Source organism: Balaenoptera acutorostrata, chromosome 12 (genome assembly GCF_949987535.1).
Source record: "Balaenoptera acutorostrata chromosome 12, mBalAcu1.1, whole genome shotgun sequence".
NCBI classification, from domain to species: Eukaryota; Metazoa; Chordata; class Mammalia; order Artiodactyla; family Balaenopteridae; genus Balaenoptera; species Balaenoptera acutorostrata.
Genome location: NC_080075.1, coordinates 42,545,797 through 42,567,414, shown reverse-complemented (window position 1 = coordinate 42,567,414; position 21,618 = coordinate 42,545,797). Strand labels below are relative to the sequence as shown.

At 42.5% G+C, this 21,618-nt stretch overlaps 1 protein-coding gene across 8 annotated transcripts in view; it reads right to left on the bottom strand.

The window, feature by feature from the left end:
• Nucleotides 1–11,378: 11,378 nt before the first annotated feature.
• BCL11A (BCL11 transcription factor A) overlaps nucleotides 11,379–21,618 on the bottom strand; it is a 96,877-nt gene continuing 86,637 nt past the window's right edge. For 2 of the 8 annotated variants that reach the window (XM_057557726.1, XM_057557729.1), the window contains 2 exons: nucleotides 19,707–21,601; nucleotides 11,379–11,850 (listed from right to left, as the gene is read on the bottom strand). In XM_057557726.1, coding sequence (XP_057413709.1) covers nucleotides 11,749–11,850; nucleotides 19,707–21,601 — 1,997 coding nt within the window. In that variant the 3' untranslated portion in view covers nucleotides 11,379–11,748. Of the gene's footprint in view, nucleotides 11,851–19,580; nucleotides 21,602–21,618 lie in introns of those variants that run through there. The other 6 variants (XM_057557727.1, XM_057557730.1, XM_057557725.1 and 3 more) reach the window with 4 other exon arrangements.

Sequence of the window (21,618 nt, the reverse complement as noted above, 5' to 3'; positions counted from 1 at the left end):
CTTTAGTTTTTATCTCTCTGGGGCTAGATTCCCCCTCATGAGTTCAATATAAGTCTATGAACTAATGCAAGTTTTAAAATGCTTTTCTTCTGTGTTAACATTAACACCCTTATGAGTGAAAGGGTTTTACTCCCCAAAGTGTACAGAATGTTTGCATTCACTGGAGGATGGGACGGGATATTAGCCTCAGTGACACCCATGGCTGCTCTTAAGTGGAAGGAGTTGAGTCAGTAATCCGGTCTGCCCCTGCAAAAAAGCCTTTTTCACCTCTTTGCACTGAGACATAATCTCTGGTGTGTTCATTCCCTTACATTTAGATTAATTATAAAACATTGTCACCAGAATATTAAAGTAATGTTTAATACACAGAAGGGAATAAGGTATTCTGGAAAATGCATAATTTCTCTATGATGATTTTGCAAGTTGCATGCAATATGATCTTTTGATTGCCAGCTATAGAAATATTGTGACTAAGCTTTCACTAGCTTTTTATTTTTGCAACCATCCTGTCATAGCACTTTGAAAACTGTAAGCTTGGCCCATCAAAAAAAAAAAAAAAACAAAAAACTAAGGGTGCCCATGCTAGAGAGTTCTCTTGGCTTGGTTCCTAAAGTGTGTGGTGAAAGGGGAGGGTTTGCAGTGTACAGGGGCAACTTTCGCTTCACCAGTGCTAACATAGTTGGGGGGAGTGAGGGAATGACCCCCACCCTCTGTATGAGCCCGACACACACACACACACACACACACACACACACACTCTCTGTGTCCCTGGAAGGTGTCAACATTCCTAAATGGAAATCTTTTTTTTTTTTTTTAATTTATTTACTTATTTATTTATTTATGGCTGTGTTGGGTCTTCGTTTCTGTGCGAGGGCCTTCTCCAGTTGCGGCGAGCGGGGACCATTCTTCATCACGGTGCACAGGCCTCTCACTGTCGCGGCCTCTCCCGTTGCGGAGCACAGGCTCCAGACGCGCAGGCTCAGCAGTTGTGGCTCATGGGCCCAGTTGCTCCGCGGCATGTGGGATCTTCCCAGACCAGGGCTCGAACCCGTGTCCCCTGCATTGGCAGGCAGACTCTCAACCACTGCGCCACCAGGGAAGCCCCTAAATGGAAATCTTAAGTCCTCTCGCTTGCTTCAGATTTTACAAGCTCTACTGCAACCACACCCCCAGAAGGCAAGGTCTGAATCAACACAGAGCCACAGCAAGTGTTCCTTGCCGGCAGTGGCTGAAATGGGACTGACACTCCTTGGGGGGACTGCTCCTGGGGATTGGATACCTCAGCCATCTCCCTCTAGGTCACTGGGCTCCGCGTCCTTGGCTGTGTTGGTTAACAACCAAATATGGTTACCAGCGGAGGGCTCCTGTCCTTCGAGGTCTCACTTCTGGTCTCTGCAGGTGAAACTTTTCCACTTCATCATATTTTTCTAAAATAATAATGATAGCAGGAGGAACATTCCAGCCTCCACTCCCTCACGTGAGCCCTCACCGTGCAAGTCAGTGTCCCCATTCCTCTGTCACACCACCCAGAACGCTGGTAGAATTCTTTGAGCTTTTTAAAGCAGGAATGAATTTTTAAATATGTGTTCTATTTATCCATGCCACCTAACGGCAATACGCCCAACACCTGTCATCTTGTTTCCGTTCTCTTCAAGGCTTCCTAAGCCTTTCTGACCCCCACCCTCTGCTCTTCAAAAATATACTGGATGTATATATGAAAAAGTAAGCCCTCTCACCCCAAAAAGCTCAGAGTCTGGAGGCTTAATTACCTCTCCATTTGCAGCACAGAGGCCCCTTGGGTCAGAATTAAATGTGATTTCCAGTAGGAGAGGGGATAGGTTTACTCTGCTCCTGCCCTTCCCACATCTGTTCTGTAGACACAATGACTCCTTAGGCCCGGAAAGGATAAACCAAGCTTCTCTAGCCCAGCTTTGTCGCCTTGACCTTTAACTCCAGAAGAAGAAGGGTGGGAGCCCAGAGCGAATACAATTTCTGAAGATAAGACTCTAGAAACCTGGGGGTGATGAATATCAAAGATCAAAGCCCAATAATGTCCTTGAGATCATCACAGTCATTACAGACAAGGGGTGCTTTCCTGTCTGGCTGTGTGTGGACAGGCAGCACACACAAGATATGAATATGCATATGTTGTAAACAGGTGTATACGTAAGTAATTAGAGGTGAAACTGTACATGTGTATATGCTTCCTGTACAGACACCGTAATTCCGACTCCCAGGGAAAATGGAAAGAGCGATTATATGCAAACTATTACCTTAAACAGTTGTTTGGACACTTGTGTTTCCTAACCAAGTATACATGATTTTCAGTGATTATCATTTTGCTGAGGTGCCGACATGGAAGAGGGGATACCTAGCTAGAGAAGGGAGTTTTGTCCTCTGCTCCACAGGCTGCATCTCACAGAGGCCTTACTTTCCTCCTTGTCCCCCATCAAGGTCTGTAGGGAACACTTAGCTTTTTCAGTTATACTTTATTTCAGTGGGAGGGGAGATATAGGCCATACTGGTAATATCAAAATGTTTTCACATCTCAGGGGAATGTTTCCATGTGTGTTGAACCCTTTGGGAATCTCCTGGCCATTCACTTAGCATGTATTTACATCCTGACAATCCTCCTGAGGGGTGGGTCCAGGGCTGGGGCTTGTGGCTGTGGACAGGTCACAGGAGTGGGAAGGGGGTTCCGGGAGATACTCAAGGGTGAAAGGGAGAATTTGAAACCCAGTGCCAAAAATTATTCTTTATGTGCCTTAAATGTCCTGATTTATGACACCAGACAGTCATAGACCAGTCTTGCTTCCAGAAGGGACAGATAGGCAGGGGACATGAGGCATGGAAGGATACCAGATTATATGACTGCAAAACAAAAATACAAAGGTCTCTGTTTTTGAAATGTAAACTCCAAGAGAGTGAAGCCCCAGCCTGCTCAGCCTTACTTTATACAGAGAACATTTCTCTGATTCTGGGTAAACATGCTTGCTTACTTCTAATTCATGCCTTCATTATGAAATTCATCTAATTTTGTGGCCAAATGACAATAAAATCATATTATTACAGGACATAGCATGTATCAACAAGCATGCTGCAAAGAAAAAAGCAACATAATATAACTTTTACAAGTAGTCAAGAGAATTAAAAAATTTGTAAATCTTCTGCCCCGAAAAGGAAAATCCTTGGAGCCTACTCTTGTAGCTTTCTGTTCTTTTTCGAGTTGAGTTTATCATTGTGCTTGAGATGATGGTAAAGTACTAAATGCTTCATGAGACATGATGTTTTCCCTTTGTATTATAAACATGGTCCATCTCTAGGAACTAACTGAACTGCTTGAGCCTCAAGGTCTTCATCTTTAGGCTCTTCATTGGGTGGGCTTCTAGCAGCAGTCAACATATAAGGAAGACCTTTTGTGGGCTTCCACAGACAGTCTGGAACAGCTCTAGACTAAGGCAAGGGGGGAATTTAGATATACCATTGAACAATGTGGTCATTGTCTGCTTGAATGTGATGAGGATGACTACATAATTTGACCCAAATACTATACTCATAGCAGAGCCCTTCCTCTAGGAAATTGCCAGCACTCTCAAGGATCACTTCCTACTGGTCTCTTGGTCTCCTTTGCGTTCACCGTCAATCCATTCCATACCCTGCCACACTCTTCTTAAAACTTTTCTATGGACATGATTTTGAAAACCTTTTTACTGACTATCATACAAACCCCTTAAGCCTATCATTAAGGGCGCTCCATAAAATGGCTCCAAATTAGTTTCCAACCTTACTTTCCATGATTTTCATAGACAACCCTTCTCTTCCTGCCTTACTGGTCTAGCCCTCCAAGCACCACAGCACTGCCTTGAATTGCTTTGCCTCAACTTTTCTCTTTATCATCTAAATCCCAGCCTGCTTTTGATGACCAGCTAAAAGCCCAACGTCTTTGTGGGTCCCAGAGACATTATTTTCCTTCATATGCCTACAGTTCATGTCTCTCACTTCTGAATTAATCATATTGCACCTTTTAATTGTTTTTTGTTTTGGGGTTTTTTTAAAAAAATAAATTTATTTTATTTTTTTTTTAAAATTTTTGGCTGTGTTGGGTCTTCGTTGCTGCGCATGGGCTTTCTCTAGTTGCGGTGAGCAGGGGCTGCTCTTCATTGCGGTGCACAGGCTTCTCACTGCAGTGGCTTCTCTTGTTGTGGAGCACGGGCTCTAGGCGCACGGGCTTCAGTAGTTGTGGCACGTGGGCTCAGTAGTTGTGGCTCGTGGGCTCTAGGGCACAGGCTCAGTATTTGTGGCGCACGGGCTTTGTTGCTCCACAGCATGTGGGATCTTCCCGGACCAGGGTTCGAACCTGTGTCCCCTGCATTGGCAGGCAGATTTTTAACCACTGCGCCACCAGGAAAGTCCCTGCAGCTTTTAATTGTTAATTATCTGCTTGTATGTTTATAGTCTTTATCCCCTGCATTAGGGCCAATCATAATCCTTTTGAAAACAGGAGTGGAGTCTTATAGTTTTTATAGTTGCCCAAAGTACATAGAACACCACCTTGCACATGCAGGTGGAGAAAACAAACTTAGCTTCTGTTGACGTTCTGAGAAAGATCACAGGACTGCACATAGAGAAGTAAAGATTTCTTTGTCATGTTCCTTTTATATTGAATTAGAGGCAGGTAATCAGTTACAGATCAGCTCAGAGGGTTGAATACATGGACTTATCCCCTGTATAGGTCACTTACCTTTGATCACGGTACAAGAATTTTGTTTCTATTACTACCATCCTTCTAAATTATCTGCTGTTATTTTTTTCCCAATAAGACTGGGCCAGATGAAGAAACATCAATGTATACTTATCTCCACCGTCTGAAAACAACTTTCAAGTGTGCATCCTACTGATAAGGTATAAAGAATAACATTCCCATTCATTTGGGAGCTCTGAAGCCCCTTGCCTGGGACTGCTGTCTAGGCTGGCAAAGTGAATTATATATTAGCATTTTAAAAGGCCCACTGTTCTCACCACATCAGCTTAACTAAGACTAGTTATTTAGGAAGATTCTAATTAATTTAATTCTCCACTGGTGGCCATTTCTGATGGGCAGTGACTGTGTCTTTTACCTCTTTGCATCCCTTCCCCAGCACTTAGCTCTGTAGGTTGCTTATAGCAGGGACTTAATAAATATTTGTTGATTGAACAAGTGAATGAGCCTTACTGCAGATGCACAAGTGAATTCCTCAGATACGCCTCACAAAATCAAACTGGTCCTCCCAGCGCCAAGAACGGACAGAAATGCAAGCACCATGGGAAATACTGACACTGGCCTTGCTCAGTAGTTAACAGAACCAGAACCCATTAAGCAAAGCCACTTTGGGTATGCTTCCTAATCAGTTTAATTAGCACTGTTGTCATTTTTTTCATATGATACCCCCCAACTTTGGCATACATATGGTGACAAAACTGTAAAATGAGATCCTGGAGGTCAGTAGGTAGAGGATATGAGTGAAGATTCCTAAGTCATATCACAGTGGCAGGACCAATTGTATACCCTTGGACAGGTCACTTTAGTCTCTCTAAGCTTCAGTAAAATGGAAATAATGATAGTACCTACCCCACACGATGATAATGAAGAAGAAATAAGAACTTGAATGGAAAAGTCTTATTGTTGTACCTAGAACATAGTAAATTCTCAATAAACATCAGCTGATATTATTATTTCTACTTTAACCTATATTTTGCCCTTTACCAAGCTCTGGGCAGTCTGCCAGCTGAGGATGAGAAGAGTTAGGTTTTCAGTCAGAGGTCACATTTTGGACATGGCCTGGCCCTCAATCCCCAGGCAGCAGAAGATGTGTGGTACTTTGCGACCCTTGGTGAGATGCACAAGGCCTGTGGGAGAGGGCTGTCCTCCAGTGCTACCCTCCAGCAGGGAGAGGGGTAGAGAGGGACCTCCAACCCTAAGGTGCACCAAAGTGATAAAATTCACCCTGACCATTGCAAATGCAACCATTTTCAAAATTGGGGCATTTTTAAAACATGATCACAGCTTTAGATTTCAAACAAAAATCACTGCAGCTTTTTTTTCTGTGACATAAACTTGTAAAGGAAATGGGTCTACTAACCTAAAGCAAAGGAAAAGCCACTCTTAAGATGGACCCCAACCCCACTTCCCCCCAGTCATCAAGACTGGTTGTTGGTACCCCCATCCTACATAGAGTGTAGAGCCTTCGGATGGCTTGTACTGTGTGACTGTTCTGTGCTGCTCTTTGATAAGAGGTAGGAAGCAATGTGTGTCTTTGCTTTTTCGGAGGGAGAAATGCGGCTTGAACGGGGTTAAGCACAGAGGGAGGACACCAGGTGGGTGAGCAAGACGAAGATAAAGCCAGGATTACAACCCAGAGTTGCCAGCTCAGAGACCAGCCCCATTCACCAGCCTGGACCAAAACCACCAGGAGTCCATCCCTGGCCCATCAGCCTGTCAGAGGGAAAAGAAAATGTACTCTCAAAGAAGCCAAAAAATAAAAAGGACTCCACAAATAAGGCAAAGTAGCCAAAGTAGCCGCCAGCAAATCCATACAAAGGGGACCCCTTTAAAAGAAAATCTCCCGTGTTCCTGAGTTCTGAACTTTGGGTGAGTTTCCGAAGAGGAGTATTTGCATTTTCGTTTTTCCCCTTAGTGTGGGGAAGCCAGCAACAGGTAAAAAGTCAGGCACTCTGAAATAGGGCATGAGCAACACTTCACAGATCTTAGCACCAAAGGGAGAAAATCTTCATGCACCTCTCCGTAGGTTTGCTTTCTGTGTGTCGGAGAAGAGAGGACAAATCAGCAGGGACAGCAGAAGTTCCCTGTTTGCATTACCGTTTCAGGAAATTCAGGGAACTATCAGCAGGGGGAAAAAATCAGGCAAATTACTTCCTCTCAGACCATCCTCAACAGAGATATTTGATTTGCTGTTGCTCTCTTAGGCTTCCTGCTGTCCTGCTCCTATTTCAGGGATAACTTTGCCTGTGCAGGCTCGAAACAGCTGCTGCACACAGCAACTGCAGCCCTATCGCGCCCCGAAACATTCAAAGTCAACCCATGTCCATTCGAAGAAGTAAATGTGAATCAAAGGATGGTTGGCAAGAAGAGAAATGGCGGCAGAAGAGCTGAACAGAGCAGAATTTGTACATCTCTAAACAGAGCCAGGAGCCCCTGACCAAAGGGGAAAATGACTAAGAGTTCACCTTGTGCAGGAAAAGACTGTGCAGCCTAAATAGCATAGTAGGTGGAATAATCCTCACAACCCAGAGTTGTATACCATTTCAGTCAATCTTCCCTTTACTTCATTGTTATTTCACTGTCTTTGAACTCAAAATTAAATATCCCTAGTAACAGGATTCAGGTCATGCTATTGGCTATTTGAATTCTCTAACAGGATGTGATGAGGCCTCGAAATGCAAATTAAGTGGGTGTTTCCCTTAAATCCTGCCTAGAGAATGGAACAGATTGTGAGATCTATTTAAGACATTTGAGATGAATTTGGTTTGGTGAGTAGCTCTTTTTTATGCCCTTTTAACTTTAAATGCTGTCTCCCAGCAATTCTTGGTTCCTAAAATTCATTTCTACCATCAGAGGGGTGGATTAAAAGAGGAACCTTTCTAGGTAGTGACATAAATGTGCCCTGTCATCAGGATGCCGCTTAGAAACCCTTGAAATATGGGACACGCTTACATATTCCCCACTAGGACTGGCATCAAAACAAGCTTTTGATTTCATTCTTAAGTTCTTCTGTAATGCACACTTTTCCTGCCATTCCTGCTTCTGAATTTAGTAGGTCACAAGGGAGAGATTTGCCATTTGAATTCCTTTGCACAGGAGCTGGAGGCTTGGGTTCCAATTCTGGCTCAGCCACTAACTGTGTGGTTTCAAGCTTGGCGCTCACTTTTTTCAAGCTGTGTGATCTTAGGTCCTTCACTTAATCTTTGGGCCTCTGTTGCCCTGATCTGTAAAATGAATGATTGCTGTGGTTCCTTTCAAGTTTTAGTCTATTCTTGTCCTACCTAATTTCTAGAATCACTAGGAAAATTGATTCTATCATGTCTGTAAAAGTACTCTATAAACCTTAAGTGTTTCCTGGGAGCATTTTTTAAAATATAAAGCAAGGGGAAAGGTAATGGGATTTAACAATAGGTATCTTAATTTACACTAAGATAGGAAGGAAAAGAATTACTGCTTCTGGATTTTGCTGGAATTGAAACGTTCTTTAGCTTAATGTAACCCTGGAAAAGTGCAAACTGAAAAGCGCTGTCTCTGCTAGGAAGTCAGAGAAAAGCGACATAACATTATTGTTTCCCTGTTGATTAAGAACTCAGGATGGATCCTTGAAGAAGGAACGTGTGCTTGCAACACACCTTTTTTCTGAACTTCCAACTGAATTCCATATTGACTTTACAACCAATATGCATATTCCTCAAATCTCTTCCCTCACACTACAGCCAAAAAGGAGCCAAAGCTATGTGACATGTAAGAAGAGAAACAGCACCTGCAAAATACTTCCATTCTGATCCTCTCTACCACTGCTTTCTGGGGACCCTGCTTTATAAAATAAGAATTCTTCATAGGAATAAACATTAACACTGAGAAAAAATATGTTAATAGGAATGATCATCTTCAACATTAACTTCACTGTCTAGCCCTCAAAAAAAGAAAATTATGTCAGCACACACAAAACTTGAAAGGTATTTCTTACCACTCGATAGGTTTGGCTCTAATACAAATACTCTGGAAAACTCCAAGCAAAAATGCCTAGGAAACATTCTACCGAGGTTTGGGGCACTCAGTTAGACCTCAGTAAGATCCAAGTTTTCTCTCCTTCCCTAAGATTTTTCTTTACCACCAGTTTTGATACAATCATTTATTTCTCCAGCACCACCAGTATTCAAAAGGCCAGGTGCTGGGTGCTGTAGGAGCTACTGAGTCTCTGCCATCATGGACCCAAACCCAGCTAACAGATCTTTTTGTTTAGTGTGACAATCTGGACAGACCACAAAATTGATGTTCATAGACCAGGCTTGGGAGGGTAAGAACAATGTCCCATATTTGGTCCCTACCCTCCCAAGAACCCGGAACTCTGTCCTCTAATCCGTGCTCGGTGCATGCTGGGCAGCCAATTAATCTCTCTGCAATTTGAAGTTTCACTCTCGGGAGAGGGCACAGTGAGGACCCCAATCAGATTTGTCAGTCCCTTCTGCTGCTTCCACCATTCACGGAGAAACATGACCTTGACATATCACACGGGGAGATGTCTTCCCAAATCATCAATCTTGCGTGGGTTTTCAAAAGTTCTAGCCCTCACATAGCACCATCATTTCATAATGAATTTTTATTTTCTTTCAACTAAAAAGGATATGGGGGAAGCTATGTGGGGTTTGGAGGTTTTTCGTTTGTTTGTTTTAATGAGGGATCTTTCTTCTCCAAAAGGGGGAAGAAGAAAAAGATATCCTTTACCCACTCCCCCTCTCCTCGCCCCCAACCCTCCCCCTGCCAAGCCCACTTCTAGAGATATCCATTTATTTACAAACTGACTCCAAGAAATAAGAGGTGGAGGTGGAAACACAGACCAGAAATGAAACTGTAGTGAACACCAGGGCTGAAGGTGTCCCAAAATCCAGGATTGTTTGTTCTGTTTCAGTCGGGTCTCCCTTTTGAAGCAGAGTCACTCTTTCTAGGTAATGGCAAGGAGCTTAGCATGTTCAGTGAGGATGCTGTCAGAATCCCTAATAGTCGTAGGTTTCAGTAACACAGAGGCAGAGCATGGGACAGGGAATGTTCCTTTAAGAAGTAACACTTGTCTGGAGGTCCCATCTCACCTAGATGAGAGGAACTCTCAAAAACTCATCCAGGCCACCTAGTTAATCAGGGTTATTTATTTGTCATGGAAAAGCCACTAGGGAAAGGAAATGATGGCAAGAAGGGCTGCTTGCTCCAAACTCCCTCTGGCAGTGTGCACAGCTGTTGGTAGGAAGAGACACTTTTGTGTGCTTTACCAGTGGACATCCTTGATCTCTGTGTGTGAGCCATACATGTGTGTGTTTGTGAACATTTATGGCTTGTGTGCTAACACGGGGAGAGACAATCCCCTTGACCAGCCACAGAGTTCAGTGGAATTAACTGGATGAGACATCAGAACATCTGGCTTCTCTGCTCTCCTTCTCATTGACGTGGTCCTGGGCAAGCCATTAACTTTGGTGAGCCTCAGTCTCCCCATCCGCAAAGTGGAAGTCGTGAGATCTGTCCCAATGAGGATCAGATGAAATAATGCACGTGAAAGCACTGTATAACCTATAAGGCAGCACACATCTGTGAGGAGTCATTGTTTATGATGAATAAGCAGGAAAGAATCCGGATGCCAATTATTTTTCTGTCTTCTCACTAGGCTAGGTAATCTAGCCAGAGGGTGAGTGGGTAAGATTTTCCCCACTTACGTTCACAGCCAATATGTAAATCTATAATACACAGGTGTCTGAGTTCTATTATTTATAAACCTATTTTAATATGCTATATTGTTTCTAGTTCTCTTCTGGATCTCCAGGCAATAGAAAACACCAAACTTAGAAAAGTTATTTGCAAATTAACTGGGCCAGAAGGAATTTTTATCACTCATTTGTAGACCTAACTTATTTGTGTCACTAATTTCTAAGGAATGGGGCACTATTACGATTACAATAGCGTGTTCTGATGTGGACCTCTTTCCTCCTATCATTTTTTTCCCCTTATAATTCCCCAAATTTCCTGGTGTGAGTAATAAAGAAGTTTTATGTTTGTGTGTTTGTCTGCATTAAGATATATTTGCTGAAGTTTTGGGAACCTAAAATTAGAATATTTAATAAACAACTACTGATATTCATCACCTTCTTTGGGATTTACCACTAACCCAATGACATTAGCTTTCTTGAGCTAGATTAAAAGACAAATTCAAATCCTGCATGGTAGCCACCAAAAGCATATATTTGAAAAACAGAATTCAGCATGCCATATTATGCATTATTTAATGGTATGCAAATTATGTCAGTTAGGAAAACCACACTTTAGCGTTAATAAACAGCAACACTACTACTACATTAATTATGATATTGCTATGATTTATTCCCAAGTTTTGCATTTTGATTCTCCTTGAAAATTTATGCCATCTGATAAGCAGTAACCTATTTCCCCTCCTACACCTCCTACCCATTCCTCAAATCTGTTCCTCCTTCCCACCCGATGGGTGTCTGCAAAAACGGGTACAGAAATACAGTCTTAAGCAGCTGCACTGCATTGTCTTATAAGCATTAATAATTAAAGAACAAGCAAACACCACCTAAAGCTCCAACATTTATTGTGTCAATGTTAAGCACACTTTTTAAAAGACAACATAGAATGTATAGAAACAAGGGGTCTGGGGGACTCATGCTCATTTCCACAATACGGGGAATTAGGTTGGCTGGTCTCAGAAGGGCCAGGACGGCACTCAGGACAGCGATGGTCCATGGGCCCTCAAAATGGGACTGATTCACTGTTCCAATGTGGGTCTGTTTTTTTGTTTTTACTTTTTATTAAAAAATATAAATAAAATGGCACTGCAGGCCCGGGCAGGAAGGACGCTGCAGGACTCTGTCTTCGCACAACGGCTTCTTGGAGGCTACTGTCAGAAAACATCACAAACTAGCAGGATGACAGACCACGCAGATGTCGGCTGGGCGGCACGCGTCCACCCCGCCCCTGGGGGTTCAAATTTTCTCAGAACTTAAGGGCTCTCGAGCTTCCATCCGAAAACTGCCACACATCTTGAGCTCTCTGGGTACTACGCCGAACGGGGGTGTGTGAAGAACCTAGAAAGAGGTTGGAGACAGAGGAGGGGGAAAAAAAAAGTACAGGTGTGACTTGGCCCAGTCATTTTCTGTTCTCTAACTAGCTTTTTAAAATTATAACTTAAATCAAGCACAGGTTGAGCCACCGGCATCTTAAACATGATTTCAAACTCAATCTCCCCCACCTCCCCCAAATCTCTGACCTCTGAGTGCCTTCCCCATGCCTCCCTCCCCGCCTTCCCCCAAAGGACCCAGACCCCCTCCCCGATCATAGGACAGTCCTAATAAGCTGGGGACACACCTGGAAGGAAACACTTTCCCTTATGACTGAGAAAACTGAGTAGGAAACAGTCCTTTGGTTGAGGAGAACAGGGGAAGGAGGAGGGAGGGGGACATTTCCTTAAAATAATAATAAAATTATAAAGAAACAAAAAAATCAAAATTGATGTAAAAGCAGCACAACGAAAACATGAAATGTCATCAAGTTCAACGTCAAAGCAGCCAACGATTTACAAGAGGCGAACAAATCTCTGAAGAGGAAACCAGAACTCAAAATAGTTGCTCCCAAATGGCACCAAAAACTGCCTGTAGTTTCTTTCAAACATGCAGTTTTCTTTTCTTTTTTTTCTTTTTTGTAAGGGGACAAGGCAGTGGTGAAGGGAAGAAGGGAGTGGTTATTTTCCTCCAGGGTTCCTCCCTTGCTTTGTACATTGACTCGAAGCAGCAGAACTGGGAGTCCGGATGTGCCGAGGAAGAGGGCTACGACTGTGGCATTCCAGGCCTCGTTGCCATGGCGACCCGAAGCAGGGGCCTGGGGCCTCCTCTCCCCTGACTTGGCGCCGCAGGAGGCCCAGGGTCTGGAGCTCAGCTGCTTTCTCGAATCCCCCCCCTGAGCAGTGGAGACCTGGGCTGAGGGGCCTGCTGTGTCCAGGTGGGCTCCTGGGAATTCCATTCCCAGCCCAACCCTAAGTCACTGTCGTTGAGGCCCCTTTCGCTGATACCCCCATCAAACCCCTTTGTCAGACCTGCTACCAATATTTAAAATCCTAACAGACAAAGTATAGCTAGCATGGGCATGTACCACATCCACTGTTATTTAAAAGCACAGCCCCCCTATGGGTTTGGGGGTCCTGCTTTAAAGGATAGACTTTGGGGAAATGGCTTAATTTGCCTTTTCTGCCATCATAAAGACCTGATAAATGCTCCCTTTATCACTTTACAGAAAGGGAAAACAGTATTTGGATCAACCATTGAGTTGCCTTCAGCCAAGTTTAGGTTGTTGAGTACAATGGACCCACGTGAACTGTATTGGTCTCCTCTCCCATGTGAAAGGGAGGAATTGATCGCATCCCATGATCATGAATGACACTGGGAAATAGAGAGAGAGAGAGAAATAGGCCCATCCCCTTAAAGGCTGATTCACTGGCCATGTGTTTTACTAAATGAAACAGCGGGCTAATGGGATAACAAGATGACAGCAAGCAAAAGAACAGACCCACCAACCCATGTCTACAATTTGTAGCTAAAGCAACCTTGGAATAAATGTACATAATCCCAGCTCCATCTATGTGTTCTGAGGTCCATGTCTCTAAAAACGGGTTCATTTATTCTTAATTGGGAAAGCTGCAGGGCCTTAGGAGACACTTAGGAAAATTTGCTAAGTGGCTAATGCCTTTTAAAAGTTAACAGTCTTTTAAAAAACATTTTTCCAAGCAGGTTTAAAGAACACTGCCAATCCTATCCTCATACCAGCAAAAGTCCCACAATTTTTTTTTTTTTTTAAATGGGAAGTAGTCTGAAAAAAAGAGCATAGGATGTGTACATTCTTGAACACACCAGGCCCAGGGACAATGGAGTAACAGAATCATAATGAAGAACACACGACTACAACACAGTCATAAGAAATCATGTTTGTGTGTATGGAGCAGGGGAGGGGTTTAAAAAACGAAAACACTGTTATTTCCTCCCTCACTCTCTGAGAGTAAAGTGTTTGAAGCAGGACAGAATGGGGCCTGAGGCTTCTCAACTCCTTTCCAGGAAGGCCTGAAATATCCCAGTACCTTTTAACAAACTTTTAGTGTCTGTGAATAAACCAGCTCATTTCCTTATTTCTCCAAATGAAATGATATCTAGCCCCCACCGCCACTTCCTTTCAAGTCCTCACTTCAAGCATTATGAATATATACAGTATGAACTTATTGCATATACACAAATGGTATTTAAATAAACAGTTCTATCACAGAATGCCCTGGGAAAAACTCAGCTACTTCACACTTCCTGCCATTGCTGGTACAAACGAAGACCCAAGCGTTCACCTCACTTTTTAGCAACCTTTAAAATATGTTCGTCTCACTCTTTTTGTAGGTCCTAAGCAGAGAGGGGAGAGTTACTGGTTTCAGGATGAAGGTAGTACATGTACTGGAGAGTGTCTGGGTTAAAATCTGTTAGAAATAGTATTTAGTGTATTCCTGTTTATTAAATTGTTCTCAAAATGAAGATAGAAAGGAACATTTTAAGCTTTAGGAGTTCAAGTATGTAGAGAACATTGCATTCAACACGTCAGGGGTGTCACATAAACTTAAGTTGAGAATTTTGAAATGTGTTCATGTCCTTAGTAGTTCCTCGTTTTAAAGCTTTATCATGAATTCATCCTACTGCTGGAAATGTTTTTTGTTATTTTATATTAAGATTTTTAAGTTTAGGGTTCCAGATACAAGATGTCATTTATAAGTTATATTCTTGTTGCCTAGGTTTTCAGGCTTCTATTGTTCACGCAGCTTCAGAAATTATATTTTATAAAAGGACTTCAATAAGTCAGGAGACTGAGAACCCTGAAGAACCTGTCTCCCAATAAATTTATTTAACTTTGGGACCATGTAAATCAAACATAATCTGTGATTTATCACCAGATGTTTGCACCCTCCCCATTCCCCATTTAAGAAATTTGAGCATACAAGCACACAGTATCCACCATTAATTCTGTCTGTCAGGATGCAAAACCTAATTACACTAAGAGCATCATATACTGAGAAATTTAAATGAACACTGTACATAAAACCTGCACAGCTGTACTCATAGCTCCTAATAAAAGAGTAATAGGAACACACAGCGGTTTTATGGACATTTAATATGGTGGAGCAGAAGTCACCATGTCTGAAACTGGCAGGGCACTTGAAGAATATTTCTATCTGTCTTGAACAGCATTCTGGATTCACTTGTGAAGTTAAACTCATCTAAAACACATACATCACCCCTCACTTCACTGCCAGTTATCAAGTTCTGCAAGTACCCCCTCATTCCATCCCAGCTCCTGTACCATTAATGCTCTCCCAGATCATCTCTTACCGGATTCCTCTCTGCCTCCACTCTCTGCTTCCCACCCAAACAGACTTTAAAAAAATACACTTACTTTCTCTATATTTTAGAAAGATAAAACAATTCTTGCCTCAGATAAAAGGCATTCTGTGAAAAGGCCACCTCACAAGGCACCAGGGCATAAGAACTGAGCAACAGAAATGCTACCACAAGACAACAGAACGGTTTTTGTTTTGGTTTTTACAAAAAGAAGAACAAGGTCGTATCCATTCATCTACACTGGGAACAGGGAGACAGTGTCACAGAGGTATGTGTTTTAATAAAGCAAATAGATGCTGCAACATGCAGTATTTGTAAAACTGACAACACAGATTTCTAAGGAGGGGTTTTTAAAACAGACCTAACTTGCTTTTCAAAGACGTTGCTTCATTTTATAAATCTGTTGGTAGGCCAAAAGATAATTGAAGGGTATTCCCACCCTCATTTGCTATCAACCAGGAAGACCCTATAAAAACAGCTACAACATCTGTCCCAACTAGGGTCCCTAGGATCTCAGAATCACAAAGCAAACCACCATATATCTCAGGAAATTAGTGGCTGATTCCACAGATTTGGCCAAAGCTGGCTAAACTCCTAGTTACTGCTTTCTTTCTTTATTTTTTTTCCCCCCCCTCTCTCTTTTACCTGATGCTTTCGTTTCTGGATTTTTAGATTTGAGGGGTGGGATTATTTTTGGTATGAGGAAAGACTCTTATGTGGAAACAAAAGAGCTGATTAAAAAAAAAAAAACAACCTTTTTACATTATGTTCTAAGATAGGGCATGACGGGAGAATAGAAAAGAACTTTTAGACAACAAGAACAAAAAAATCCAAAGGGAATAAAGGTTTAAGATGCTATTATCAGTAAGTTTTTCATTTATATCTGAATGGATTACTGCTAAGAGATGGAGGGGAAGTTTTTAACATCAGACTGAAAACACTTTCCATTTCTCGAAAATTATTCTAGAATTATAAAGTCTAAACTATTTCCATGGCTTGAGATATGTCTATTTTAATATAGTAAGTATTTTATGTTCCTTTGGGGTATAATACACGCATCAAAATGCCCATAGAAATAATCTTGAAAAAGACTGACTGGCCTTCTCTTAAAACCTGTTATTTTCTTGAAAGTAATTTACAGAGTGTGTCAAATGAGGACACAAGAAGCTTACATTGTGTACTTTAATTTTTTTATTTTTTTCAATAAAGGGACAAAATGGGTGTATGAACAGGTTAATGCAGACAACTGCCAAAAAAACACAGACAGTGGTTTTTCCAATAGAACTTAACAAAGACCAGAAACAAATACAATAAAAAGCCAGGTTGTAATGACCTTTGGTCATCCAAATAAAAAAAAAATAAAAACAAAGAAAAATAAAAGATCAAATTAAGTGCCTCTGTTTTGAACAGGGCACATAAGCAATAATAAATAGTGACTCCCATAGTAAAAGATAAAATTTCAAGTTACGACAAACAGCTTTCATTACAGGAATAGAAAAGGCCAATAACAAAATATTCTGCATTGCCATTTACAAAAAAGTATTGACTAAAGCGGGCTTTCTCTTTAATATGCTTTGCATATGAAATTCTTTCCAATCTAAATATAAAGCACCATTTAGTTTTTGGCAATGAAAAAAACTGCAAAACATTGGTTTTTTTTTTTTTCCTTTTTTTTTTTTCTTTCTTTCTTTTACTGCATATGAAGGTAAGATGCTGGAATGTAGGGTGATAGAAGGAAAGGGACAAAAAGCACACTACATAACAAACCAACGTTATTAGCTTGCAGTACTGCATACAGCATGGCAGCAGGAAAAAGGAACAAAAAAGGATATGTACAACCCCTATGACAGCCATCCGTGTGACATTCTAGCAGGCTCCCCCAAACCGCCATTATATGGCTTCTCATCTGTACAATGTCACACTTTTTTGTTTCTCTTTTTTTTTTTTGAAGCATACAAATAATTTGCACTATATTATCCTGCCAAATTAAAAAAATATACTGTGGCAGCCTGTCTTTTTTTTTTTCCACTACCAAAAAAGGTACATTGATACCTTTTAAGAGAACAAGCAACAGTTAAAAATACAAGCTTCAATATAAATACTATAGTGCCTAACACTAGATGAACATTTAATTCAAATACCATTCTAGAAATACAGAAAAAAGACCATAAATGTGTTTTAGCATAGGAATCAACATGAGTGTGCATTTTCCTATATTTAAGTACTATATAATCTTAAACCTTTCCCCAATGTATGTTTTTTTTTTTTTACAACCTGAAGAGCGGTGTGTATCCAAGGCATAGAATTTCCACTACCATTTTTAAATGGATAACAAGTCTTGTAACACCACCAAGACAATGGAACCCTAAAATGCAGTTCCCCCCTAAACATAATGAAGTGTTTTTTTAAAAAATTCTTTTTTTCTTAACATTTATATTTAAAAAAGTTTTGTACAAAAAAATCCTTGCACTGTAGAAGCGAAAGCAATCATTCATTTCTATGTTAAGTGTATTCTGTTTTCCATTCACAGCGCTTGCAATGTTGAGTCCGAGTAAGTAAGCTCATTAGTCAAGTAAATGGCGGGCAAAGTTTTTTTTAGTTTTTTTTTTTAAATGCTCATCAATGAGATTGTGTTCAAATTATTTTTTTCAGCATTCTTGCAACTTTTCCCTTAAGTATAGACCTGTAAACTGGGAAAATTGTACAGTGCACTTAATTGTCCTATCTGAGCAGGTTTATTTTATACTCAACCTCTGTATCTCTGATTAGAGAAAAGATACAGATATTACAGGCAGAGTCAAGTGCTATTTGAACACCAACTGGGGCAGATGCTAGCTTAATAAAAAAGAAAAAATTAAAAAAATAAAATAAAAACAATGAATCCTCTTTCATGTTAACACAAATAGCACACAGTGTATGGAAAAGAAATGAAGTACAAATTTTAGGGAGCACAGACATATATACTGCTACTCTTAAAATTCTTTCTCTTCTTTTTTAAGAATGTCACATTTAAACGCAAGTCTTAAGAATTCATAGTTAATCATCATTGTATCAATATTAGCTTATACACCTGTTCTAGTTTAAAATGGCAAATAGTACCACATTGTGCTAATAAATCACATATTTTTTTCCTCTGTTACCCTCTGTCAAACCTTATTGTCAGTCTCTCCTTTTTAACATGCTATTCAAGGTCTTAAAGTTTATCGTTTGATTGTCCATTTGACAACCAAGTAGATCTGGATCTATTTCTTCTGGTGCCAGAATTTTTTTCAAAAGACATTATTTAAAACAAGTTATCTTCATAAAATGAATTCCTTACTAATGTATTTAATCGTGTTCCAGAGCTTTTGCACGTTGCACATTCAATTTAATCATCATTTAAAAAAAATAAAACTTTGGGCAAAAGAGCCCATTTCTTTTAAGCTCTCACCAGGAGCAAAATAGCTTTTATACTGGTATAATCAGTTTTGCTTACAAGATTAAACGAAAGGGAAAATGATGATTAACTAGGACATAATGGGTCATATTTTTAGGTAGCCATTGTTGTGAGAAATACAATATAGAATTATACTCTAGGTCCTAAGGTTTATTACCTCACCCAATGCTGAATTAAGCTACAAGTTTATAACAAGTAGAAAGAACCATCAATGTGGTTTTAATAGATCCAAGGCACTCATATTTTAAAACCAAATGATAGAATAAACTTGTTTTATTTTTCTGTTAATTTGTCAATTCAAGGCCTTTCCTTCATCTCTAATTGATATATTTAACCCTTTAGAGACAGACATTTAGCTTGTAGAGATTTGCTTTCAGTGCCATCTATTCTGTCTATAGAGGGTTAATCCAAAGACTGTTTTCCCTCCTCACGTTATAAAAGAAAACTGTACATGATATGTATTACAGAATGTATGCAGCATGGTCTTTTTCTCTCTCTCTCTCTTTTTCTCTCAGAACGGAACTGGAAACAGCAACATGTTTTCTCAGCAACGAATCGGGGACAATTTAAAATAGCCATAACATACCATACATGCTGTCTAAGTTTAAAAAAAAAAACAAAAAACATACACAACATGTAAATTATTGCACAAGAGAAAGGCTCAAAGTTTGCGTAAAATGCAATAGTATTGCCCCATACAGATCATGCATTCAAACGGTGAGAACATAAAGGAAAAAAAGAAAAAGAAAAAGAAAAAAAACAAAACAAAACAGGTGTGCTGGTGACAAGCACTCTCATATTCTTAGCTTCCGTTACTTCTGTTTGTTTGTTTGTATGTTTAAATCACATGGGACTAGAAAAAAATCCTACAGGGTGTGGGGCTGGAGGGCGATGGGGAAAGGGGAGGGTGATGAAAAAAGGATGTGGCAGGTGGGAGTGAGGGAGGGGTATTAATATACCTCTATTCAGTTTTTATATCATTATTCAACACTCGATCACTGTGCCATTTTTTCATGTGTTTCTCCAGGGTACTGTACACGCTAAAAGGCATCTTACAAATTTCACATTTGTAAACGTCCTTCCCCACCTGGCCATGCGTTTTCATGTGCCTGGTGAGCTTGCTACTCTGGGCACAGGCATAGTTGCACAGCTCGCATTTATAAGGCCTTTCGCCCGTGTGGCTTCTCCTGTGGACAGTGAGATTGCTACAGTTCTTGAAGACTTTCCCACAGTACTCACAAGTGTCGCTGCGTCTGCCCTCTTTTGAGCTGGGCCTGCCCGGGCCCGGACCACTAATATGGGGCGTGCTCCCTCCACTTCCCGTGCCGCTGCGCCCCGAGATCCCTCCGTCCAGCTCCCCGGGCGGCGTGGAGAAGCGCAAGCTTCCGTTCTCCGAGGAGTGCTCCGACGAGGAGGCGAAAGGCGATTGTCTGGAGTCTCCGAAGCTAAGGAAGGGATCTTTGAGCTGCCTGGAGGCCGCGTAGCCGGCGAGCCACTGCGAGTACACATTCTCCGTGTTGGGCATCGCGGCCGGGGGCAGGTCGAACTCCTTCTCGAGCTTGATGCGCTTGGAGAAGGGGCTCAGTGAGCTGGGGCTGCCCAGCAGCAGCTTTTTGGACAGGCCCCCCGAGGCCGACTCGCCCGGGGAGCAGCCGCGGCCGTTAACAGTGCCATCGTCTATGCGGTCCGACTCACCGGCCACCGAGTCTTCGTCGCATGTGTCCCTGTGGCCCTCGGCCTCGGCCAGGTGGCCGCGCTTATGCTTCTCGCCCAGGACCTGGTGGAAGGCCTCGCTGAAGTGCTGCATGGAGCTGAGCACCATGCCCTGCATGACGTCGGGCAGGGCACGGCCCTCGTCGCCCACGCCCACCACCGCGCCCCGCGAGCTGTTCTCGTGGTGGCGCGCCGCCTCCAGGCTCAGCCCGAAGCCGTAGTCCACCCTCTCGCTCTCCGTCAGCTCCTCCTCCTCCTCTTCCTCCTCTTCTTCTTCTTCCTCGTCGTCCTCCTCTTCCTCCTCGTCCCCATTCTCCGGGATCAAGTTGGGGTCGTTCTCGCTCTTGAACTTGGCCACCACGGACTTGAGCGCGCTGCTGGCGCTGCCCACCAGGTCGCTGGTGCCGGGTTCCGGGGAGCTGGCGGTGGAGAGGCCGTCGTCGGACTTGACCGTCATGGGGGACGACTTGTGCATGTGCGTCTTCATGTGGCGCTTCAGCTTGCTGGCCTGTGTGCACGCGTGGTCGCACAGGTTGCACTTGTAGGGCTTCTCGCCCGTGTGGCTGCGCCGATGCACCACCAGGTTGCTCTGAAATTTGAACGTCTTGCCGCAGAACTCACATGACTTGGACTTGACCGGGGGCTGGGAGGGAGGAGGGGCGGATTGCAGAGGAGGGAGTGGGGGCGTCGCCAGGAAGGGCGGCTTGCTACCTGGCTGGAATGGTTGCAGTAACCTTTGCATAGGGCTGGGCCGGCCTGGGGACAGCGGTGGGCTAGACGTGTTCCCTGCCAGCTCTCTAAGTCTCCTAGAGAAATCCATGGCGGGAGGCTCCATAGCCATTGGATTCAACCGCAGCACCCTGTCAAAGGCACTCGGGTGATGGGTGGCCAGGGCCATCTCTTCCGCCCCCAGGCGCTCTATGCGGTGGGGGTCCAAGTGATGTCTCGGTGGTGGACTAAACAGGGGGGGAGTGGGTGGAAAGCGCCCTTCTGCCAGGCCGGAAGCCTCTCTGGATACTGATCCTGGTATTCTTAGCAGGTTAAAGGGGTTATTGTCTGCAATATGAATCCCATGGAGAGGTGGCTGGGAAGGACATTCTGCACCTAGTCCTGAAGGGATACCAACCCGCGGGGTCAGGGGACTTCCGTGTTCGCTTTCTAAGTAGATTCTTAATCCATGAGTGTTCTGTGCGTGTTGCAAGAGAAACCATGCACTGGTGAATGGCTGTTTGCAAGTTGTACATGTGTAGCTGCTGGGCTCATCTTTACCTGCAAAATAATACAAC